The following is a 25,536-nucleotide window of genomic DNA, read 5'->3' on the forward strand; positions in this document are numbered from 1 at the left end:
CCAAGCTAGAGCATATGTATTTTTTGGATGATGAATTAATCTATTTTAGGTGTGTGATTATGTTTGTCAACAAGTGTCGCTCTCGAGAATTAAATCGTTGACATTTTTTAGTATCTATAGAGATCTAACAGATTTTATACAACTAGACCAATGTCTTATTGGTATATAAATTTAGTTGATCAAACAAACAAAAGAGGATGACATGCTTGACCATACAATTTCAAAGAAGCATCTTAAAAACAACAAAGATGGATGCATGTTTCACACTTCTTTATCATCCATGGGAAAGAAACAAATGCACTTTTTTTACCATCCATTGGAAGGAAAAGTTAAGTTGGTGTGTGCCGGAAGGTCAAGGAAGTTGGTGACCTGATGATAGGGGAGTTGGCGACCAAAGCCTCGGTGAACGGCAGCCATAATTATAACAGTCCTAAGGTAGCGAAATTCCTTACTATGTAAGTCTCCCTATCTCAGAGAAAAAAGAAAGGCTAGTCTAGAAACCAATTATGGTTTCTCTAATTTAGAGTTCAAAATAGGCATGCAATCTCATCTTACTAGGTATTCAACTTCCCCATTAGTATTTATCATGTGCATTTGAACCGTATGACCTATCTTATTTTTAATGAAATTTAAGTCTAAATCGTGTTTAGTTTTATTATGTGATTAGGTATGAACCACACTTATGAAGATTTTACATAACTTATATTCTAGCATGCTACAAAGGTCCTTAATATAAGGAATTTATATTCAAACGTTTTGTTTTATTTTGCTAGTACAGTGGAATTAGATCATTAGGATATGATAATGTAAGAGTTGAATTCTTAAAAGTGACACTTATTATGAGGGACAATCATATACTTTAAAAGAGATTAGACGATTAGTTCTTTACCGAAAATGCGAGAAGATACTCTTAGTAGCTAGTTATTGTATTCATTTAAATATTAGCTAGTAATTGTATATTCTTGTGTGAAATCCAATTTAAGTTTCATTTTCGGTTAATGGATATTTATTGTATTCACTTTTGTGTGAACTTTTGAGTATTAGCATAATGTTGTAAAAAAATGGACACTTGACAATTTAAATTGTTATGAAATTTTCAATGTCTTATATCATTTTCAGTCACGTGATAGTGATAGTTTTTAGTTTGAAGGATTCAATTTACCGTTTGTAGTTTAGAGTTTGAAGGATTCAATTTACCGTTTGTAGTTTATAGTTTGATGTATGTAGGATGCAGATTTGAGTTGATATACAAATTGCGATAATTTTGATTGTATATGTTTAAAGATTTGACGAGAAAAAAAAAACTACTTTAGTCTATGTCATTTTCTAACGTGGACCCGTCCATATATTGATTTTTTTACTCATCTTTCACACGTCTCATCCTAACTAGGACGAGTTAAAGTTCAAAAATTGACCCAATCAATATTTAGGAATAGATGATAAATATGTTTAATCCATCCCCCGTTCCACGTTGACCTCGAATTGCACTAATCGCAATCAGGAATTTAGATCATATACTAAGTTGGCAGTTGGTAGTTGCTATAACAGGCTGTATCATAATCTTCAACCTCTTCTCTACCTACTTCATCTCTCACTCCTCAAAAACTATACTCAAACCATAAAAAGATCGAATTTTGATTCAATAATCATGAGTATCATCGAAATTCTTACCAGAGTTGATTCCATTTGTAACAAGTACGACAAATACGATGTCCAAAAAATTACGGATTCCAATATCTCCGGCGATGATGCTTTCGTCAGACTCTACGCCGCCGTTGATTCTGACATCGATGCCGCACTTCAGGTTACTTTTTTATTCCGTCATTTAATGTTTGAGTAAATGCTCATTTTAATTTCTCGTGTTTTTTCGAACTTACCTCTCCAGAAATTTCAAATCTGGATCAAAATAGGTTATTTTTAGCATATTTTATAACACATGTCAGAAAATAATTTCTCCATAAAATGACTCATTTGATAAACGTTTGAAATTTTGACGGACCAAACTGATGACTTCGAAAAAATCGAGGAAATAAAATGAGTATTTACTCTTAATGTTTTAGATCGTGGGTGGTTATGGAAATTAAGGAAATTCACATAGATGTAACTATAGGTGCAATTTGTGCCCTAATTGGTGGAAAATTATGGAATTGGGGTTTTTTTTGGTGGAATTAAATTTTGTGCATTAATTGGAAAATTGAGGAAATATATGTAGGTGGAGAGTTATTGGGGGAATTTGAACCATAATTGATGGAAAATTTTAGAATTTGGGTTTTTATTTTTCTTTCTCCCTTCAACTTGTGTAATAGTATGTGAGGTTAATTTTGTGTAGAAAGCAGAAACTGCTTCGAAGGAGAAAGGTAAAGCATCTGCTGTAGCAATCAATGCTGAGATTCGTCGTACGAAATCTAGGTTGTTGGAGGAAGTTCCCAAATTGCAGAGGTTGGCTATTAAAAAGGTTGGTTATTTGATTTTATGCTATTTCTACTATATATTCAAAAGTTGCTGTTTTTGTATTTTTTGTTTTGGTTTTTGAGTAATAGTATGTGAGGTTATTTTTTGTTTTCAAAAATTGCACTGCATTATAATTCTGAACTTTGTTATTTGCTATTTTTGGGTTTAGGTTGGGAACTTGGGTTGATGTTTTTTTGTATTCTATCTATATATGTCTTAGGCATTAACACTTCTGATTAATTGAATTCGCAAAGTTTTTCATTTGTGATTTGTCAATAGTCTTGTAGCTCGTACTTTCAGCTGTAGTGAAGAGCAAGTTGATGCTTCACTTATAGAGATCTAACTAATGACATGTTAACAGAAAATATATCTACTTAATCTAATTGATAAGTATGAAAGCAAAATTTAACAATGAAAACGACAGAAAATAATCCAACTTCTGTTTTTACTAGTGCACTTATCTATCCCGGAAAAGGGCAGATTTGTTGTTATATTTGTGAGTTATCTATTTGGCGTGCATGTTCTCTTAATAGTTTGTTTATCCTACTCTTCCTTACTTGGTAACTAATTGGCATGCAAATATTCAAAATTGATGACTTTCCGTTATGCGTTTGTGTAATGCATGGTACAATGTCTTCACAGGTAAAGGGCCTTTCATCACAAGAATTTGCTGCCCGTAATGATTTGGTTCTAGCTTTGCCAGAGAGGATCCAAGCTATCCCAGATGGGACCCCTGCTGTGCCCAAACAAAATGGAGGCTGGGCAGCTTCTGCGTCACGGCCTGAAATTAAATTTGATTCAGGTAGTTGAAGTTATCCATGCCTACTACTGATACAATTACACTAGTTAATGTGTTCGATATTTTTTAATTAATGGCCTCCATTCATTTATGTGAATCATGTTATTTACAGATGGACGATTTGATGATCAATACTTCCAACAAAGTGAGGAATCAAGTCAATTTAGGCAGGAGTATGAAATGCGTAAAATAAGACAGGCAAGTCACTTTTAGCACTTGTAAGTTGTAAAAAGATGGACACCAAGAGTTTTTCTTGTTGTCTTTTGAAACGATATATAGATTGAATGTTACTCTGGCAATGGTTGCAAAATCTAATTATATGAAACTTCTTTTAGGATCAAGGTTTGGATGTGATCGCCGAAGGATTGGATACTTTGAAAAATATGGCGCATGATATGAATGAGGTCAATTTCTTTATTGTGTTTATCTTTCCTACTTTATGTGTATTTGACTTTTAAGCTCATTATTCATGTGCCAAATGCAGGAACTGGATAAACAAGTTCCACTGATGGATGAGATTGATACTAAGGTGAGAATCAACAATTTCTATGTACTCTGAAGCCTAAGAACTTGGAATTATTAGGTTGCAGAACTGAGATTAGGAAGTTGAAGTTTATATGAATCAATTATTTGCCATCTTTACAGGTGGACAAAGCATCCTCTGACCTTAAGAATACCAATGTTAGACTTAAACACACAGTTAACCAGGTTACCTAACTGCAACCCTTTCAATCTTTACATTTCCATTTGAATCTGTGTTAAGTGATACATTTTCTGTTGTTTCTTATATGATTTTTTTGTTTTATCCAGCTTCGATCCAGTCGAAACTTCTGCATTGATATTGTTTTGTTGATTATAATATTGGGAATTGCTGCCTATTTATACAAGTAAGGCTTCTATTCTCTTTTCCGGAACTCAAAATTTTGCCTAGCACTTCTGCTTTCTTGTGATTTTCAAGTCCAGTTCTGTCTAATGTACCTCTTTTTTACTTGAATACTGGAAATTTCGGTCTACATATTAATACATGCATGTTTGGAAATTTCGGTCTACATATTAATACATGCATGTTTGGAAATTTGAGGTCCATGTTTAATTTTTTTTCTTCTTAAGATTTAAAAGCTACAAATTTCTTTGGCGATTTTACGCCATGTGTTAAGTTTTAAATATGGTGCGTGGTTCCTTAATTGCATTCATAACTATTCCTGTTATGGCCATGCTGCCTTCGCTTCAGAAATTAATCTCATTAAGTTCCTTCTCTAGTCATGGCGTATGTAGTTTTCTATAATGCAATTCTCGTTATCTTTTTCTTTGTGATTCATACTAGCATATTCTCTATTTCCTCTCTACAGTAATCATAATATCCTTCGCTGACACTACTGTAATTCTCCGCTCTATTCGGTAAAATTTTGGTTGGGGTGAAGTGTAATTAAGGTCCTCCTTTGAAATCAAAGGATCTTTGTTTATGGCTTTAATTTCCGCGCATGATTGGAGGAGCCCTAAAATTTAGACAAGTTCACTGATTATGGTTAGTTTCAAACTTCCAACAAATTGGTCAAATGAATTTCTGAGAAAATGGTAATGATATCATCACATTTAAAAAAATATATAGCCATCTTTGTAGATCATAATCATGTTATAAGAGGGACTATTAATCTTTTGACTTAATAGCCATGGGTGTTGTCTTTGTATTTTCCATCTCTTCCCATATATAGTTTCTTTTAAATATAAACATAAAGCTATAGTATGAACTAATTTCAAGTGCAATGGTACTGAAATATGGTGTGTTCTTTCTATGCTTAGAATATGAATATTATTATCAATTTGATGTTATGATTTTACTTCTTGAGATATCTTTCTGACTTGCTGTGCTTCTGTTGCAGTGTGCTAAAGAACTGATATTGTCATATGCAAGGCTGTTCCATGTTTTCGTATGGCTTGCGTGTATTTCTCGAGAATATCGTGTCTGATTCTTTTATTAATATTTTTTGTTAAATTTTCCTACCACTTCATAGATACATTTGTGGAAGCCTCATGCATTGAACCATCCTTTTTCGTCTTGAGATACACTTGTCCTTTATGTTGGCTTTTGTGTGCGATATGTGAAATGGTTGCGGATTGTTCTATCTGTATATTTTGGAATGTATTGACATTGAATCTATCTCATGTATGCTAATCTTTAAATACTTATGGAATGCACAGACTCAATTTTTGCATGCATGATGTTTCAATTTATAAACATTCATTTTCATTTGGAATAGAAGGGGATTAGGAAGGTGGGTTTCAAATTGAAATTAGCAATCTACAAATTCACCTAACCTTTCTTATGTTTGATGAACACATCTAATAGCTATCATTTTTAAGGAATTGTTCCTCCTTTATATGATAATTTCATTTCTTGATTAACATATATGAGATGAGAATAAAAAGTATCTTCTGATGTCAATAGATAAGTTATCTCTTATCGCCATTAAAATCATGACATGTGTCATATTTAAACTTTTTCTACACAAATATTTATAAAAACTAAAAAGGACATATGTCACGATTTTAGTGGCGGAATGAGATAATTTATATCTTGATATGATAAGGTACTTTATTCTCATATGAGATAGCAAACTTCTTTCATTTCTTTTTAATTTGGGTAACTTGTAGAACAAGCTTAGTTATTTGAAAGACAAAAGCCTTAAAAAGCTTCAAATGTTGGACATTTTTAAGGCTTAAGATAATGCCAATCTATATAAAAGATGTTGCTTTGGTTCCTTTACTCTAAATCTTTTTTCAATAGGCTGCAAGCACCAATGATTCCTTGCTTGGTCACTTAAAATCATATAATATTAATCATATTTTTGTGTTGAATACCATGTTGTTTCTGAACTCATCCACTCTTGAATCTTGATTATTTTGTATGTAACATATGGTAGATATATCCTAATATGAAGAACATGACATATTATATATTTATTATGTTGGTGTTTTGTGGATTTTAGAAATAAAAAATACAAGAGAAACAAAAGGGAGATATTTTGGAATACCTCATAATTCTCTTCTATCTTCTTCTCTTTCTCTCTGTGCTAGCTTCGAACCAAGGACCTGAAGGTTGTAAAGGCTAAGCTTCAAACCATCGAGTCACTTAGGAGCCGGCAATTCATGAACACAACCATATCATATTTAGACCATACAAATTTCCGATTACTTTGTTTTAAGAGAAAAAATGTATACGATATTTAAGTTTTATACATGTATCATATACTATTTATTTTTAATTATTGTCAACTCTTTAAAATGATATAAATTAATAGTAGATAATATACTGACTATGTATAAATATTTACACTAATAATACATATATATTATACTATTGTTTTAATGCAAAATTCAAACGCACCTCTTTCTAATATAATTTCTAGACATTATGGCATATGATATGAAGTCCAATATTTATAAGAGTACAAAAAATATATATATATTATCAATGTAAAAAATTAAATTATGTAGAGTCTGTACATCATATAAACATTAATAATGAATGATACAATAAAAAAAATTTATAAAAGATTATGGGTAATTATAAGTAAATATGGTCGAGTTTAGTTTAGGTTTCCAAGTCCCCTTAATATTATGGGATGTTCCTCCGTCTGGAGCCTCGAATATATTTTGGTAATACAAAAAAAATAAGAAAGGAAGATGAAAGAGAGAATTATAACAAAAGAAGGGAGAGGTATTTTGGAATACCTCATATTCTCATATATTCAGCAACTCCGTGTTCCCTCTTCTCTTCTTACCAGCTTCGAACCCAGGACCTGATGGTTGAGGCCAAAACCTACATACCAACAAGCCACTCAGGAGCCAGTAATGCTAAGTTAACTTATATATTATTTAAATACTCTAACACTTGGGCCAACACCATTTATTTTTATTATTTTTTCTTTAAAAGTCAATGATAATAAAACATAAATAATATAATGAAAATGTATAAAATCTATACATTATGAGTGTGTATACTTTTTTTGCTTAATCGTTGTTTAGGCTTTAAGGTTTCCGGTTTTCTCCTCCGATCTATATTATACCCTTCATGTAATTATACACATGCAAACATATAATGAAAAGTACCAATATCAAACATAAGTACATAAAAACTGTTTGTAAATAAAATTTGGCTAATCTTGATTTATAGGTATATTATGGCGTATTTGATTTGTGTAGTTAGAGTTGGAAACAAGTCGAACTGAGTTGAACTAGAGTTCAGCTTGTTTAGCTCAATAAGGATTGACTCAACTCAAAATTCAACTCGAGTTCGATACGAGTTATTTTTTAGCTCGAGTTTGGCACAGTTAAAGTTCGTGAATTGTTCGACTCAGTTCAAATTGGTTCATTAACTTACATAATTAATTCATTTTAAAGAAACATTGTTATATAATATATAAATAATCTTGTTTATATATAAAATAATGCACAAAACATAATAAACACACAAATAAGTATATATATATATATCGAGTGAGTTCATGAACCTAATGAGTCGAACCGTATCAAACTCAAGTTTGACTCGTTTATTTAACGAACTCAATTTCCGGCTCAAATTCAACTCATTTGCTTCATGAACCAAGTTTATTGAGTTAAATAACGAATCAAACGAATATCGAATTAGTTCGATTCATTGATAGTCCTACGTGTAGCTGATTATACTTAATATTTTTTAGTATGATCAAAAGTATTCCCAACATAATGGATAAACAACTAATCTTTTTTTGAGGTGTGTGACTACCTCTCTTCCAATATATTGCTTCAAAAAATAAAATATTTAACTTTTGGATCTATCTAGGAATACCTTATAATATTAAATTACTAGACCAATGCCCTAGTTGTTTGGTCATATTTAATATTATTGACTTGGTTGTTGTTCCTTTATTAGTACAATTTGTCTTATTAGTGTTTCTTTAGATATTGAATATTTTTTTTGGTTTTCCACAGGTATCTGGAGGTAATCCTGTCCGAACTGGGAACATCCACAAGTACGTGAGGCTAACTCTCCTAACAAACATTTTTTCCATCCACAAGACTCAAATTTGAGACCTTGCTTAAGGGGAATCAAACATGTATCAATTGAACCAACGTCCGTTCTCATAGAGAAATCAAATTAATAACTAACACTACTATTCTTATATTTTTGAGGTTATTGTAAGTCATTGATGTAATAGTTACAACATAAGTTCATGCCTATTAAAAAATGTGCTTACAGAAAACTATGATTAAAAATATATATAATAAAAGAGAGGTATTTTGAAATACCTCATTTCATATCAATATACATTTTTTTCTCTTTATTTCTCAATGCTTGCTTCGAACCAAGGACTTAGAATTTGAAAGCAAATTTTACAAACCAATAAGTCACTTGGGAGCATGCATTGGATAGTCGTTAGATTTAATATTTACTTAGATGAGTTCAAAAGATGGTTCCAATAATTATAAATATATATTACTATGCCAAAAGAAATGACATATATATTACTATGTTCTATTCCACACTTATGTGGATTATATTAAAGTAATTTAAACATAAGAGTTTAATGTACATCAACTTAGAAATAGAGACAAATCCATAAATTTTAGGTTGTGAAGACTATACAAATATAAATTTATAGTATGATAGAATTTAAATACTTTTTATAAATATATTAACTATAAATATGTATTAAATATTTTTCAACCCTTAGAAAATATAAATTACACAATTGTTTTTTATAATAATAATATTTGTGTATTACAACCCAAAATTCATCTGCTTCTATTTAACTTTGATAATTGTCATAGCTGTTTTTCAATTTTTATATATTTGTTTAGTGTCTTTGGTTTGATAAGCACTTAACCTTAAGTAAAAATTCTTACCCACAAGTAAAATTTGTACGGCTACGAGTACGGGTACCTGCAGATTTTATAAACAATTTTTTTTTAAATACCTATAGTACATATGGGCGGACACGAATATTGTACTACCTATGCCCGCAAGTATCCATTATTTATACAATTATCATGTTGCCATTAATTAAAATACATATTGTTATACCCTAAACCAATTACATCCTTTCATTGTTCCTTTCATATCCTAAACGAATTACATTGTTTCATTGTTCCTTTCATACCCTAAACGAATTACATTGTTTCATTGTTCCTTTGAATCCTTTCCCTAAAATCCCTAATCCTCTTCATGTTCCTTGCCACTCTCCTGCTCCCATCAACCAATTCCATTCTCTTCCTTAATCAAGACACCAGTGGGTATCCACCATATTTGTGGGTACTCATAAATACACATAAAAACTCGTCTGTGAGTACCCACATGAGTAAGGGCAGCTATGAGTAACACTTTCAAGTTTTAAAATGAGTAATGGATAACTATTATTCATATCTACCTGAACTCATTGCCATCCCTAACCCTTCCTATCAAACAAAAGTAAAAAAATTAAATACTCAAAATAAGTAGAACATGTCACTTTAATATAAAAAGATATTGGAGAAATGATGTTGGTTTAGTGATGTAAGACTCTGCTAGATATTTAGTATGATCAAAATGTTAAAATTTCAATTCCTGTGAACAACACTTATTGAAAGAGATAACCACATAACCTGAAATTGATAATACAAAAAAGAAGATTAATAGTATAATATTTTGCACAAGTAATTATCATAAAGCTGACATGTGAATCAATGATTGGTGAAAACTACGTGTAATGACATGTAATACGTTGTTTCATTACATGTTCCAAACTGTCACGTTTCAAACATATAAAATTATGAGTAATCAATTATATCCTATTATTAATAATTTTAATTTTCAAATATATTTATTTCCTTAAATTAAAACTCCTTCTTCTTCATTTTCCCCTGTGAATGTTTATATCACACCAAAAATAGGATTTTTCAAATCATAGAGTAAGATCTTAATGCTTAACCTTATCAATTTTTCGTTACCAATGAAGGAAATGCTCTACACAATTTTCATACTCAATTTTGTTTTGCTTTGCCAATTCATTTTCCTTCAACCTCTTGTTTCTGCTTCAGGTACTATTTTTTTTATCTCTTCTTACCCATTTTAATTTCATCTTCATTTTCGAATTTTTAGCCCTTAAATTTCATAACTTTAATGATTTCTTCAAATTTTGTTTCGTGGGTCGTTGTTTTTTTTCTTCTTCTTCATTTTTCTTTGTAATTTTTTTGTGTGAGTTTAAAATTTGAGTCTTTATGAATGTGGGTTCTGTAAGGAACTTATATATTGAGCAATGCAATTGTCATTTTCATATTTTAGTGTTTATGGCAATGTGGATTTGAGTTTTGTAAGGTAAAGGAGTGTGTTTGATATAGTAGAGTGTTATAAACAAAAATAGTGAAAATGTACATTTTTGCTAAGGTAATATAAATGTGTTGGATTATGCAACAAGACCATGTGGTTAATCTAGTAATGAATTACCAACAAGGTTTTGGTCCAGTGGTGTAAGACTCTTCTCAGAATGACCAAATAATCAAAAGTTCAATTCCTGGAGAACACTTGCTCAAAGGGACAACCACGCACCCCAAAAAGTACCAGTTCCTTACTCATAGGGTGAGGGGTACCCTTGGTAGTACCAAAAGAATTTAGTAATGAATTGTTCAGGATTTTAGGTTGATGGTTACATAGGGACTTTTGTTGTATTATGATAGTGCTCACCAAAGACTAAGGAAGCATTAACATTTAACACTATGGCAAGACCACTAAGGTAATGAGGAAAGTCAGGAAACCATATTTTGGTAAGATCGAAAAACATGAGAGACCGAAATGTGTATTTACTCTAAAATTTAAGTGTACAATCCTACTGAGAAGTGTAATTCATACTTTTTTACTCCTCTAGATGTTCTGCAATGTTCCAATTTCCAATTGCTGAATGTACAGCCTGAGTATTCTCTGCTTTGTTTTTCGACATGATCAGGTGGAAAACCTGAAAATTCTGCTGAGTTGTTCGAGAGGGTATCAGAAAGTATAAAAGTGAAGCAATACACCGAGGCACTTGATGATCTCAATGCTGCAATAGAAGCAGACCCAAACCTTTCAGAAGCATACCTTTTCCGTGCATCAGTTCTTCGCCAGTTATGCAGGTATTGTTGAATTGCAAGTATTTAATCTCCCTTTCTCATGTTCTTGAACATTAGATGATATTCATTGTTAAATGTTCGATGAAGCCCTTGAAAGTGTTATATAAAAAATTTAAAATAGAAATAATCCACATTTTTCTTGGTTTCAATTATCTTTCCTTAGGGCTGGTGATATTGTCAATAGCCAAAACCAATAGAATATGATGCTTCCTAAAGTTTATTTCCTCTTATGTTGATTTAATGCCGAGTAGTTCAAAATTATTTGTATTTTAACCCCCCCCCCCTCGTTTTTTTAGCAATCAAGATGAAAACAATAGCTCGGTTTTATTTTTTCTAAACCCTTGTTAAAGGGAGTAGAGAAACAATGGGAACCCATGATTTTTGAGTTTCCGTTGGTTTCCGAAAGTGTTCACCATGCCAACCTTTCCCCTCTTTAATCTCCTCCTCCCGAAAAATAAACAAGAAGTCTCTCAAACCCCTAATTGGAAAGTTATATCATTCAGGTGCTTTTTGGCTAATGTAGATATGATCAATCTGAGAGAAGCTACAAAAAGTTTCTGGAGTTAAAACCCGGACATTCAGCTGCAGAAAAGGAGCTCTCTCAGCTGTTGCAAGCAAAAAGTGCCCTGGAAACAGCTCAATCCCTATACGATTCGGGCAACTTCACAAAACCTTTGGAGTATATTGATAAAGTTGTTCTTGTTTTTTCTCCAGCTTGCACTACGGTTACACTTCTATTCTCTTCCAGTTCCATTAATATCGCTTCAATTTCTTGTCTCAGTAGTTACACTATGTAGTCTAATAGTAAAGGCCTAAGCGTCGGGTTTGGACTGAGGAGTGGTATGCGCAACCAGCATGTTAACTCGATATGCATAATTTTCCACAGGCCAAGCTTCTTAAAGTGCGGTTGTTGATAGCTGATAAGGAATATGAGGGTGCCGTTGCTGAGTCTGGGTTTATTCTCAAGGAGGATGAAAATAATTTAGAGGCATTGCTGTTACGTGGTCGTGCATTTTATTACTTAGCTGATCACGATGTAGCCACAAGGTTCGTCTTCTGGAAAATGTTGAACTCTCGTAGCTTTCTTATAATTCTTTGATATAATGCATCTTATATGCGGACATATATTCAGGCATTTCCAGAAAGGTCTCCGTCTAGATCCAGAGCATAGTGAACTGAAAAAAGCATATTTTGGATTGAAAAAACTACTCAAAAAGAGTAAAAGTGTAAGTCCTGATCTACTGTTCTAGTTTCCTTTTGCATTTCATATCAAATCTATTTTCTTTCATTTTTTTGGATATTGAAGAATAGTTGTTCTTATTTTTTTTTCTCGATGCGATGCATAAAGGCTGAAGATAATGTGGGTAAGGGTAAGTTACGTGTTGCAGTGGAGGAATTCAAAAGCGCACTTGCAGTTGACCCGGATCATCTTGCACATAATGTACATCTTCATCTCGGCTTATGTAAGGTGCTAGTCCGGCTTGGAAGAGGAAAAGATGCCCTGAGTAGCTGTAGTGAAGCTCTTAAGATTAATGAGGGGCTTACCGAAGCTCTTGTTCAGGTTCGCTATAATTTTAAACTTCGTTTTGCTTGCTTTGTATGTTAGCAAATTGTCTCTTCATTTATTGATTTCTTGTTGAGTGATATTGGATAAATACATTATTGCAATAATATCATATCATGTAGATTGCGCTCGGTTACTTATCTTGTGTTATATGTTGCACTTTGCAGAGGGGAGAAGCTAAGCTCTTAACGGAAGATTGGGAGGGAGCCGTAGAGGATCTGAAGTCGGCTGCTCAAAAATCTCCTCAGGTTTGTTATATATTTTAAACTCTGCATGTTCCAAATCGATATGATAAATTGGAACTTAGAAGTTATTTTGCGAGGAATAACTATTCAAACTTCCATATTTTATTCTTCTTCCTCTGGATAAAGAAATCATTGAAAAAGAAAAAAGAGTAGGTGAGTACATTAATTGAGGATAACAATTACTCGGAAAAGTTACAAGAACACAATCATGCACACATACCACAAACGAAGAGAGGGAGAGATAACTAAGCAACACTTGCCAATATCTTTCATATATATCAAAGAAGATATTATATTTTTCTCTCGCCTCGTACTTTCTCAACCATAATGTACCAGTATTTATTCGGGTTAATCACTTGCCTTTCTTCCGCTCTTTAGTTGATTTGGACTAATTTAATATTTTAGCTCAATTTGTTATTTGTTCACTAAACCCGGGTTAAAACCTTCATTATCTAATACTTGTATTTATATGAGTATATGAGAGGCTTGAAAATTGTGGAACCTGTATTAATTATTTCAAGTGATGAAAGATACTTCGCTCTTCTGAGCTTTGCCTTTTATCCCCGTGTTATGCTCTTAGTTGTTATCGAGAGTTTAAATTTGATAAGTGTCAGCATAAAACCTGTTAGTTTTTAGGTTATCTTTTGAAAAAAGTAACTCGTTGACATAGTAAATAAGGTTTTTGACTTGAAGTAGAAGCGTTTTACGATTTTGGAATATGTGACATCATATGTGACACCAATACTATAATAACTTTACAAGCTTAATATTTCTAGAGTTTATGAGTAATACTTTGTTGGTAATGGCAGGATATGAATATCCGTGAAACATTAATGAGGGCGGAGAAAGCTTTAAAAATGAGCAAACGGAAGGATTACTACAAGATTTTAGGAATTTCAAAAACTGCTTCAGCCGCTGAGATCAAGCGTGCCTACAAGAAACTTGCCTTGCAATGGCATCCAGATAAGAATGTGGACAATAGGGAAGAAGCAGAGGCTAAATTCCGAGAAATTGCTGGCGCATATGAGGTATTAGTCATGAATATGTATGTTCCTGTGATTGTTGTATATATTTCTATATTTAGGTTGTGTTTGGTAGACATGTGAATTTGGAATGAAACATAACATGAGTTCTATTCCATGTTTAGTACAAAGATAGGGTTGAAAAGTGAAAAACTTGGTTCAACTAAACATGATGAAACCAAATGTTTTCGGGCATATTTGATTTGAAAAAAACGTTTTCTATTTCCATTTTATGTTTTTATTAATAATTGCAAAAACATTTCATTGTTTTTAATCTGTTTCATTTTGTTAAAAGGTTTGTGCAGGAAACAAAACAATGGAAACAACATTTTGTTTATTGTTTTCTATGTTTATTGTATAAACCTTTGAAAACACAGAACAAAATGTAAACAAGGTTGTCTTTTGCAATTAATTAAAACTTAATATCGAAATAGAAAACTTTTTCACAAACCGAACAGCCCAACGTCCTATGCTTTTCTTTTCCATTCCATCATGTTCTTGTGTCCGTGCCAAACGCCACCTTATTGTGCTTAGACAATATTTTTCTTGCTTGTCTTGAGATTTTTCTGTTTTAAAACAATCTAGTATGTGAATATTTCGTCGCAAAACTGATTAGTGCATCGTGTTTTAGGTTCTCAGCGACGAAGACAAACGCGTGAGATATGACAGAGGGGAGGACCTTGAAGATGCAGGAGGAATGGGTGGCGGCGGAGGTTTCAACCCATTTGGTGGTGGAGGGCAGCAATATACTTTCACTTTTGATGGCAGCTTCCCTAGTGGTGGTGGCTTCGGCGGGGGCTTTCCGGGTGGGTATGAGTTTCATTTTTGATCGGTGAAAGTTACAACTTACAACAGAGTTGATTGCTTCCTTAAAGGGACCACATCAATTATATTGACTCATCACTTGCTAAAGGTTGTTGAGGTAGATTCATAAGCCATAATCATCCCAACATATGCTTGTAATATAAGAAAGTGAGAAATTTTCTTTTGCTTTATGCAAAAGTGATTTTTGGGGTGTTTGTTAAGGTATCACACTCTTGATGTAGCCTCATTTTGGTTTATGTGGTGGTTGTTAACATGTAACTATGACTTTAAGTTCCAGGCAATTATATCAACTTTTTTGACATGTTAATTGGTTCAAGTTTCACATCATGGAAGTTTAGTTACACTATGAAACTCATGAAAGTAATAAATGGACATAGCTGGATATTCCAACCTAACTTTGCATGCATTTTCATTTATTGAGACTAATGTGAAGTGTGTGAACATGGAAATACTTTGTATTTTGAAGTGAAGTAGACATATCATAATCAAATATGCGTATAGGTATTACCTGAATGTTGATTGTAGTTGTACAAATAATCGAGTTACTAGTTGGTAGTCTTCTCTAATGAGAACTTTGAGTATCTTTCTAATGCACGAGACTCTCATATAATGAGTTTTGAGAAGAGTCGATATACATAAGTTTGTCCATACAGGTAAAGATTTTTTAGAATCTAAACTCGTGACGTACGGTTTACAAGGTCTACTTAATTATTTTTTAAAGTATTTTCAAGGTTTAGAATATGACGATAGGAATCTGGTATATCATTTGAAATAAATGTATTAATATGGTGTCACTAGGTGTGTATTATTAGTGTTCATTATAAGCTCTTGTCTCAAATATTTGGACTGTTGCTATTAGTTGGACACTTTTTTACATTGAAACACTTTTTAACCAAAAACTTGTTGCAAAAGAGAAATCACTTCACTTCTCAGATTCAGTAACTGAATTGAATGAAACAGAATATTTATATTGAACCAAAAATTTGTTTCTTTGAAGCAGCACAGTACAAAAGATTTCCACAATCAATCCACTACACACTTTCTTGAGTAAGGTAAAATATGAAGAAAAAGGAAAATACAAGAAACAACTCAAACAATCATGATAGCAATAATAACTGCAACAATGAAGGTGACACCTTTCATAAGGCTATCCAGTCCCACAGCATCGCTAGCATCAACCGAACTATCCGACCCGGATGGAGCATCCGATGCCCGGACATTCTTCTCCGGCTTAGTCGGCGCTGGAGCCTCAGCAGGCGCAGCCGTAGGCGGTGCGCCGAAAAGTGCCAAAGGAAGAAGCACCTGATCAACCTGATACACAGCAAGTTGGCTATCACTATAGATAGTATTCGACACAGTAGTGTCCACTACACCAGTTGTTACATTCACTTGATTCCCTGAGGTAGTAACATTCAAAGGGTACTCTCCATCATCACTACTTCCAGCTTGAGTGTGCAAGGGGTTACTTGCAGTTTGGAACTGTGAGATAGTGTAGAGTGTTGGAAGAATATGAAACTGTATCAGCTGAACTTGTTCTTGTGTGCTTATGGAGTTTAGTGTCCCTGGCTTGAGACTTGAGAATGCATTATCTGTTGGAGCAAAAATGGTTAGGCCTTGGTTTGAGTTGTTGAGTTGTGCATTGATTCTATCAGAAACTTGTGATGCTTTGAGAAGTTTGATGAATGTTGTGAATTGGCCTGCTTTTTCTAGGACTTGTGTGATGTTGGTTGGTCCTGATGGTGTTGGAGATAATTGAGCAGAAATTGTTTGGAACAAGATTGGCATGATAAGCATAAGATGGAGGAATTGGAATTGGAATTGGAATTGGAATTGTTTTTCCATTGCTATAATCTTTGTGGATTATGGAAGCTTGGAGAATGAGACTAAATACTGTAACTTGTTAGAAGTAGAAGGAAGGAATGTGATGTATATATAGGTGCATGTCAAGGGACAGAGATCACTTGGTCCCGAACAATGTCTCGTTCCCTGTCCTGAGTCAATCAGAATGTTAGTTTTTGTTTTTAAATTTTTTCTCTTATTTATGTGACAATATGTGATTAGTCCGAAATGAGACATCGTTAGGGACCAGGTTAAGGATGAACAAGAATCTGATGTCTTAAAGTATGTCCCACGACCTATCCCATACCAATGAAAATATCTCGCATCAATTAAAAAATTAAAATTTTATTATTTTTTCTGTTTTTGTTTCACTGTGATTGGTGTATGACAGACTATGAGACATAGTTGAGACAACAAATCTTTGTTCGTTAAAGATATGCTCAATGGAAATTGATATGGTAAAAGTTAGGTGAAAGGTTTCAATTTGTTTAAGGTGGGAAGAGGCCCTCAAACAATAATTTTTCCTTATAAAAGCAAGACAACACAATGATAGAGAGGGAGGGGGAATTGCTTTAAGAGTTAGTAAAAACAGCATGATAAAAGAGATTGATATATGATTGAAATTAATGTGCATAAATGTGGGTAGGATGATGTATGTGTATAGTAGTACTCAATATTTCATGATATTAGTACCTTACTTACCAATTAAATATGGGTTAAATTCACTTTAAAAAAATATAGACTAAGTTAATTTCCAGGTACTTAAACTATTTAAGAATTTTATTTAGGTCCATAAACTTTTAAAAAAAATTGTATTTGAGTCATTTAACTTTAAAACTATGTATCAATCAGCAAAGGAAATAATTTTGAAGTATTTGTTACTGTAGTGATTCAGTAGTTTTTGTGAACTACCTATAAAGACAATAAGCCAATAACATTATCATTCTAGAACAAATTATCTTATCTTATCTATCTTATACTTTACACCAAATTATCTTTAATAGGGTGATTAAGACTCACTTTATTCACTCACCCGATTTGGCTCAATTATAATTGAACTCGAATATAGTTGAATTTCATTGGATCTAGGCTGAATTTGAGTTAAAAAATTAGACTTAAACAATAAATGAGGTCAAGTAAGAGACATGTATGACTCGACTCGGCCCACTCATGATCACTCATTCATCATATTTGTATGTATGACTATTCAATTGTGTACAGAGTACTGACATTTTTTTAGCACAAAGTATTATTGACTCTCTCATTATTTCCTCATATATATATATGATTAACAAAATATATATATATATATAATTTCATATCTCAAATTATATACCCATAATAAAAAGTAATACTGAAAAAACTTTATCTAAAATAAATTTGAATTATATTTAATCGAGTCTAAGGTTGACTTCAAAAGCCGACTCGATCGACATTTTGAATCAAATTAACTTCAAATCTAAGATCGGATTCAAATTCAAAAAATAACTTGACCAACATTTAAAATCTTACTCAACAGATGCTCACCCCGACTTAATACTCACAATGTAATAGGCTACTTGTGGGTACTCGGCTTTCATCTTCACGGGCTTGGCCCACTAACTCGAAACAATATTCAAAGAGCACAACAAAGTATGCATGAAAATGACATCAATCAACAGCTACTTGTTCTATTAATCTAAATCTTAACTAGTTAGTTAAGAACTACTATCCACAATATTGTATCATTCTATAAGTTATGATCAGAAAAATACTTAATAATTAAATTTTTAAATATACTTATTTTTTTTTTAACCAATCATAATCTATAACACATGGAATGACACAAGATTGGGGACGAAAGATGTGCTTCCGGTTAGTTATTGCATCATCTTCACTTGTCTCCTTCCTTATAACAAAAAGAAAAAACAGATTCAAAACTTATTGTACTAAATCTTCAATCCTCACCGTCCATTTCATTGACTTTACCATCATCAACAACACACACTTTCAAACCTTGCAACTTTCAACTTCATCGGTTTCTTTGTTATCAAAATTGTTATTCGAAAACAAACCCTAACCCTTCTTAGTAACTGATTCTCATTATTTGATTTTGATTTCTGATATGATCCTTGATTTTTGTTTCTTATGACGACGACGAGCCGGCGATGAATAATAATAATAATAATACTGCTTCGAATGGAGTGATGTCACCGGCGTCTTCATCGGCGGCGGCGGCGACGGTGGGGTTGAAGACGTATTTCAAAACTCCTGAAGGGAGGTATAAGCTTCAATACGAGAAGACTCATCCTTCCGCTCTTCTTCATTACGCTCATGGAAAAACCGTTACTCAGGTTTGCGTTTTCTTCTTCAATTTTTTGCTCATTCATGTTTATATATATATATCATCGTTTTTTAGGTTTATCTATTTTTCTTTTGTTTAATCGCAATCGATTGTTTATGTTTTATTTTCGATTCATTTGTTTTTAGGTTTCAATTGTTATTATTTATACGCTAGTTTTAGTGATAGTCATTTCTAATTTTGCATCAATTAAGTTTCTGATTTTCTAAGGACAATGATTTTTCTATACAAATGCTTTACGATAGAATATCATGTCTTAGATAGCTGCTCCTATTGGAGTGTGTTTGGTTTAGATTTTGTTGTTGAGGAAAAATAGTTTTTGTTGCTCTTAAACGATAATCTACAGAAGAGGAAGGTGTTCGGCAACAACATAAGCTGTTTTTGAGTGAAGAACGCTGAATTCTTTAAGGTAGATGTTTTGACATTAAGATTAGATGATAATATCGTAGTCAGATTATTTTCAATTTTGGACCAATGACCTAGTAGTAGTGGGGAAAGGCTTGATTGTTCTCAGTTTCTGATTTTTAAGATTTAAAATTATCTTGCAAATTCAAGTTTTTGTTGACTAGTTTTGTTTTAGTGTCTTATTATTCAGATTAAGTGGTTATTTTATTGTCTTGTAGCTATTTGTAGAAACAAGTTAAGGAAGGTTTGGTTTGTTGAAATGAAAATATGAAATCAAATATATCTTAACATGTTGGTTGGAATGAATGACCAGGTGACTCTGGCACATCTCAAGGACAAGCCAGCACCTTCAACCCCAACTGCATCGTCCTCTTCAAGTTTTAGTACTAGCAGTGGGGTACGGTCGGCAGCGGCTAGATTGTTGGGGGGAAGCAATGGAAGCCGAGCACTTAGTTTCGTTGGTGTCAATGGTAGCAGTAGCAAGAGCAATGGAGGAACCACCAGGATTGGTTCATTAGGTGCCTCAACTTCAAGTACTTCAATGGCAAATCCAAATTTTGACGGAAAAGGAACTTACTTGATCTTCAATGTTGGGGATGCTATTTTCATCAGTGACTTGAACTCTCATGACAAGGTATGCTATACTGGTTGGGTTTTTTATGGGTTGTAAGTAGTAACTAGTAAGTACTTTGGATTTTCTACATGAGAGGTTTCTTGTTTTCTGCAGGACCCCATAAAGTCTATTCACTTCAGTAATTCAAATCCTGTATGCCACGCATTTGATCAGGATGCTAAGGATGGACATGACTTGCTCATTGGCTTGAGCTCTGGTGATGGTAAGAGAGTGTTCATAAAAGTTTAAATTTCCATCTTGTAAGGAAAATTTACTCTTTATGAATTTATTGGTCCTTTGTCTATTATTGTAGTCTACTCGGTGTCACTGAGACAACAATTACAGGATGTTGGCAAAAAGCTTGTTGGAGCTCAGCATTACAACAAAGATGGTTCTGTCAATACCAGGCATGATTCGGTCCCTTGTGATGCTTTACGTTCAAGTGTTATCTTTTTGAAAATTGTTACATGATTTAATTTATTGGTGTTATTTTCTCTGTACAACAAATGCTAGGAATTACACCCACTTTGATTGCTATTTGCTACAAGCAATTGCTCTGACACCTGGATTAAGAGCTAATATTTAAGTTATTTGGTATATTATAGATGTAGATTCAGTCTCTGGCAATTGATTGTAAAGTAACCTTAAAAGCTTTGGAAAAAGTAGTTTCTTTGTATACTATATTAAGTGGGTTTAAATCTTGGCATTAAATTGTTAATTGTTATTAAAATTTTCCTAAGTTACATTCCACAACTTTAATGTATTGGAATATTATTTCTAAGGCACTGGTTGGAAACTATCTTGATTAATGCATTGTGATATGAACAGTCGCTGTAGTTGTATTGCTTGGGTGCCAGGAGGTGATGGTGCTTTTGCTGTTGCTCATGCTGATGGGAATTTGTACGTATATGAGAAGGCAAGATTCGGTTATCAAGAGAGCTGCTAATTTTATGATTCACATATTATGATGTTTCTTATGGTGAGTTGAGAAGATACTTACCTTTCCTTTCCCATTTCAGAACAAAGATAGTGCTGGTGATTCTTCATTCCCGGTTATCAAAGATCAAACTCAATTTTCTGTTTCCCATGCACGCTATAATAAGGTATGGAGTTTGATGTCCTTCTACTTTATCAATATGTAACTACTTTACCATTTTTCTTTGTGGCCTATCTATTTTCTGTAGTGAAATTCAGATTTTATTAGTAAGTAGTAATGATGTGAATATCTCAGTTAAGTACTTATAGAATGTTGCACCTTTCCCACTGAATGTTTGATTGATCACTCAATCAATACATCCAAGGCTTCATTTATTTTGGATGAAGTGGTGAATTTTAGAGTTTGCACTTCTAGAGAACTTCTTGTGTTATATCTATCACTGCTCTTAAGAAAATATTGACCTTTGCAGAGTAATCCAATAGCCAGATGGCATATATGCCAGGGTTCAATTAACAGTATTTCTTTCTCAAATGATGGGGCATACTTAGCAACTGTTGGAAGAGATGGTATATTTTTTATCCTAAGTCATCTTTGCTGTGTGTTACTTCTACTTATTTCATTTTCCTTGCAAAAATAACAATAGGTTTGTTTTAATTCCTGCGTTCAGGTTCCTTACGAGTGTTTGATTACTCAAAGGAATTCCTTGTATGTGGTGGGAAAAGTTATTATGGGGCTTTGTTATGTTGTGCTTGGAGGTGAGACATGTTTGGTTTTAGTCAATTAACTAGTGTATTGTCATCTTTGGATTCATTTCCTATTTAATTAGTTCACTCCTTTCTTGGGAGCTTATAAAACAATAGTAGTAATACTTACTCCAGATTGTAATTCTGTTTTTTTTGTAATTCAATTCATTCTTTGAGAATACAATACCATAATGAATACCTCGCTTTAACAGCATGGATGGAAAATATATTTTGACGGGAGGAGAAGATGATTTAGTTCAAGTTTGGAGCATGGAAGATCGCAAGGTTGTGGCATGGGGTGAGGGACATAACTCATGGGTAAGTTGCTTGGTAATTTGAGTTGACAAAACTTTTCTACCATTGTACTGAATTAACTTCTGTCAAATGCTGGCTGTGATTAGGTAAGTGGAGTGGCTTTTGATTCATATTGGACATCACCAAATTCAGGCGAGAATGGAGAAACCATTATGTATCGGTTTGGTTCCGTTGGTCAGGTGTGTAGAAAATTGTGTGATAAATTTCATTTGCCTTTGTGCAGTTTTGGCTCTCTACTTTCCAAAATTTTCTACATCATTTTTCCCTGTTGGCCCATATTACAACCGGCATTTTCGAAAATAAATTGCTATATCTGCTTGTGTAGATATTGGATGATTGATTGCTAGGTGGTTTTGGTTATATGTATTGGTAGGTGACTCTGTAGAAATTCTATGTTTCAGTCATGGTTTTCAAATATTGGATCTTCGAGTGCTTCTATGAAATAAGTAGAGATTGTAATATCAACTATTTGTTTAGTTAAAGCTACTGATAAAGAGGAAGCCAAGAAAGTTAAGTACGAAAAGTTGTATAAATATTTTACAGAACTTGTAATTGAGTACAAGGGTTAAGCTAAGGCTTTAAGGTTTCAAGTGATGATGATGGACAATCATAATAAATCTGTGCGTCTTCCAAAATCAAAACCAGTTAATGTATAACACGTTGCGAAATGTTTGGTTAGAAGATAGTGCTATTTATATCCATTGAAGCATGCTCATATGGTTTATGGAACTGCCTAAGATAATCAACTCCTCTCATCCCCCATCAAGATTTAGAGTGAGGAGGCTAAGTTCCAGCTTCATTTAGAATATCAGACTGTGAAGTGAAGACACATGGCTGCAATCGGTTGCCAGTGTTTACTATTCTACGGGGGAAATAGTTGTTTAATTCTTGATTCTGAAAATAGCTTTTGACTCAAATTTCCCAACTTTTAGTTTATGTATGTGTATTCCCTTACCCTATCATTTGGATAAAAAATTTAAACTAAGATGTTTTGGAGGTCAGGATACACAATTGCTTCTATGGGACCTGGAAATGGACGAGATTGTAGTGTCGTTGCGGCGTCCTCCTGGTGGATCCCCGACTTACAGTACTGGAAGCCAGTCATCCCTCTGGGACAGTGTTGCCCCATTGGGTACCTTGCAACCTGCTCCAAGCATGCGTGATGTTCCAAAAATCTCTCCATCGGTTGCTCATCATGCTTACACCGAACCACTCTCTGGCTTGATATTTACCCAGGAATCTGTACTTACTGCATGCCGGGAGGGGCACATAAAAGTCTGGGTGAGACCCGACATTGTCGAGAGCGAATCAATCAACTCTGAAGCCTTGTTAGCTACCAGCCTTAAGGATAAGCCTTCACTATTAAGCAAGATCAGCAATTCTAGCTACAAATAGTGACTAATTGTTAAAGGGAATTTGAAGTATTTTTTTATATGGTTTGTTTATCTTTTATCCGGTTGGTTTACTAGTTATAACATGTTAATTCTAGTAAAAGATGAACCAACTGGTTTCATTGTAAATTCACTTATGAGAATGCCATTGATGGCAGTAAGAGAGGATGTGAAGGAGAATTCTCTTTAGCCGCCGCCTCCTGTAATTACAAAAACGGCTGTTATTAGGATATCTGATTAGTGATTACAGCAATAATGTGAAATTGGTCCATGGAGATCAGAACTTTGTGAGTGCATACAAGCCATTATTTATTATGTTGAATTAAAGTTGTTGGATTTACAGTTTTACTATAACTTGTTAATGTATATTGCAGACAGCTCCTATATTTTCATTGATGCACCTTTGAAGGCCTTAACCTTCTTAATGAAGCTCTTTTTGTCCCAAATTTGATGATTGTGTTTATCAGCATTATTAAATGAATGTAGAGAGAACTAAATTGGTTTAAAATGGCTTATGTGAGTCCATAAGCTACTTTTATAATCTCTCACCTAAATAAATGTTTATATGATAAGGTCAAATAAGCTGAAAAAAGCTTTTTGAAATACCACCCATTTTTAGGGTTGCTTTGCATTTGGCTTTATCAAGTTCCAACTGTGTAACTAAATCCTATTAAAGAATTTGAAAATGTCCCTAATCTATGTACCATGTTATCCAATATATTGTATGAGTTCTATGAAAAGCTCTACATTCATATTAGTACTAGTAAAATGAAATTGATTTTTGAAGGACAGCCTATATACAATGACAATAAGTCAAGAGGAAAAAAAGTGATGCATACTTTACCTACTCCTGTAAGTACCACAACATCAAAAGCATAGAACAAGAGTGTAACTTGCTTAAACCTATACAATATATTCTATGTACAACAAGACACCTCTTTGGTATAACCAAATTCCGGAGTGCGTGACTGCCTCTTCCAATAATGATTCAATAGACTCTACATGAGTTTCATCTAATAATATGAAAGTATTTTCCATGTTAGCCTACACGCGATATGGACTCTCCCATACTACTTTCTTGATGTTGTTGAGAATCATTCTGAGGTTAATGAATGGTTTCTGTTGTTGATGTTTGATCAGAAGTTACAACCTCTTCTGAACCATGCTGCTGATTCAACTGAGAAACCCTTCTTCTCCTCCACTTCATAAACTCACTCAGAACAGTACCTCCAAACATCACAACTCCAAACCCAGTAAATGTAGAAAGCAGAATACATAGAACAACAGCTTGTTTAGGAAGCTGCCATGGAACAAATGTATGAAAAATATCTGATATTAGAATGTTGCAACTATGCATAATTAAGTGCTTATTCAATATTTAGCATTCAGCTTACTAACCATTAGCATAATTAAGTGCTTATTCAATATTGTTTTTGAAATAAGCTATAAAGAGCTTATTTTCATAAGCTTCTTTGATAAACTTAAATGAAATAAGGTAAAAAGAGTTTATAGGGAGGTCATAAACTATTCTCATAAGCTTATTAAAATAAGCTATTCTCGTAAACTCAAATAAGCTCTTTATAAGTCCTTATTTTCTAAACGAAAAGACATGTTTCCTCACCAGAGTGTAGAAAAGGCGCCCGGCGAGAACCACCATAACAAACTGAGCAGTTGCATAAACCCAAACATATTTTCTTCTCACTGAGAACAAATTTGGATCAATCAGTGTAATAGAAAAGGCAGAACTAAAGTTTATGGTGCTGTCTAAAATTAGAAAAAGCCTTACCCATTGTTATGGATGTCATGCTAGCAAGAAGACCGAGTATACAAGAAAATGGGATCGATATGGCTGCGGCCGTAGATCCCATACCAGAAACCTGTTCCAATGATGTCTATCATTAGGAGTTCATATTACTTGACTAAAT

General features: G+C 33.4%; 5 protein-coding genes across 5 annotated transcripts; 3 read left to right on the plus strand and 2 right to left on the minus strand.

The window, feature by feature from the left end:
- The first annotated feature begins 1,519 nt into the window (after positions 1 to 1,519).
- Positions 1,520 to 5,448, plus strand: LOC109340147 (syntaxin-71-like). Its single transcript, XM_019577731.1, has 9 exons — positions 1,520 to 1,804; positions 2,330 to 2,455; positions 3,094 to 3,253; positions 3,363 to 3,448; positions 3,586 to 3,654; positions 3,735 to 3,779; positions 3,896 to 3,958; positions 4,061 to 4,137; positions 5,131 to 5,448. Exons 1-9 carry the CDS (start codon positions 1,649 to 1,651, stop codon positions 5,144 to 5,146), a joined length of 798 nt encoding a protein of 265 aa, XP_019433276.1. The 5' UTR covers positions 1,520 to 1,648; the 3' UTR covers positions 5,147 to 5,448.
- Positions 5,449 to 10,093: 4,645 nt separating this feature from the next.
- On the plus strand, positions 10,094 to 15,430 carry LOC109340159 (dnaJ protein P58IPK homolog). Its single transcript, XM_019577747.1, has 9 exons — positions 10,094 to 10,306; positions 11,209 to 11,374; positions 11,895 to 12,096; positions 12,258 to 12,418; positions 12,504 to 12,597; positions 12,720 to 12,932; positions 13,103 to 13,183; positions 13,990 to 14,208; positions 14,834 to 15,430. The coding sequence occupies exons 1-9, from the start codon at positions 10,189 to 10,191 to the stop codon at positions 15,029 to 15,031; spliced, it is 1,452 nt and encodes a 483-aa protein (XP_019433292.1). The 5' UTR covers positions 10,094 to 10,188; the 3' UTR covers positions 15,032 to 15,430.
- A 544-nt stretch (positions 15,431 to 15,974) lies between these two features.
- LOC109340160 (fasciclin-like arabinogalactan protein 11) lies at positions 15,975 to 16,939 on the minus strand. Its single transcript, XM_019577748.1, has one exon. The coding sequence runs from the start codon at positions 16,867 to 16,869 to the stop codon at positions 16,117 to 16,119; it is 753 nt and encodes a 250-aa protein (XP_019433293.1). The 5' UTR covers positions 16,870 to 16,939; the 3' UTR covers positions 15,975 to 16,116.
- A 1,795-nt stretch (positions 16,940 to 18,734) lies between these two features.
- On the plus strand, positions 18,735 to 23,976 carry LOC109340157 (probable catabolite repression protein creC). Its single transcript, XM_019577746.1, has 11 exons — positions 18,735 to 19,199; positions 19,926 to 20,246; positions 20,340 to 20,448; positions 20,539 to 20,632; positions 21,054 to 21,141; positions 21,245 to 21,328; positions 21,632 to 21,728; positions 21,830 to 21,917; positions 22,118 to 22,223; positions 22,307 to 22,394; positions 23,218 to 23,976. The coding sequence occupies exons 1-11, from the start codon at positions 19,014 to 19,016 to the stop codon at positions 23,613 to 23,615; spliced, it is 1,659 nt and encodes a 552-aa protein (XP_019433291.1). The 5' UTR covers positions 18,735 to 19,013; the 3' UTR covers positions 23,616 to 23,976.
- Positions 23,977 to 24,422: 446 nt separating this feature from the next.
- Positions 24,423 to 25,495, minus strand: LOC109340153. Its single transcript, XM_019577737.1, has 3 exons — positions 25,398 to 25,495; positions 25,233 to 25,312; positions 24,423 to 24,911 (listed from the first exon to the last, which is right to left on the minus strand). The coding sequence occupies exons 1-3, from the start codon at positions 25,477 to 25,479 to the stop codon at positions 24,717 to 24,719; spliced, it is 357 nt and encodes a 118-aa protein (XP_019433282.1). The 5' UTR covers positions 25,480 to 25,495; the 3' UTR covers positions 24,423 to 24,716.
- Between the last annotated feature and the right edge of the window lie 41 nt (positions 25,496 to 25,536).

This window comes from Lupinus angustifolius, unplaced genomic scaffold (genome assembly GCF_001865875.1).
Source record: "Lupinus angustifolius cultivar Tanjil unplaced genomic scaffold, LupAngTanjil_v1.0 Scaffold_145_3, whole genome shotgun sequence".
NCBI lineage: Eukaryota > Viridiplantae > Streptophyta > Magnoliopsida > Fabales > Fabaceae > Lupinus > Lupinus angustifolius.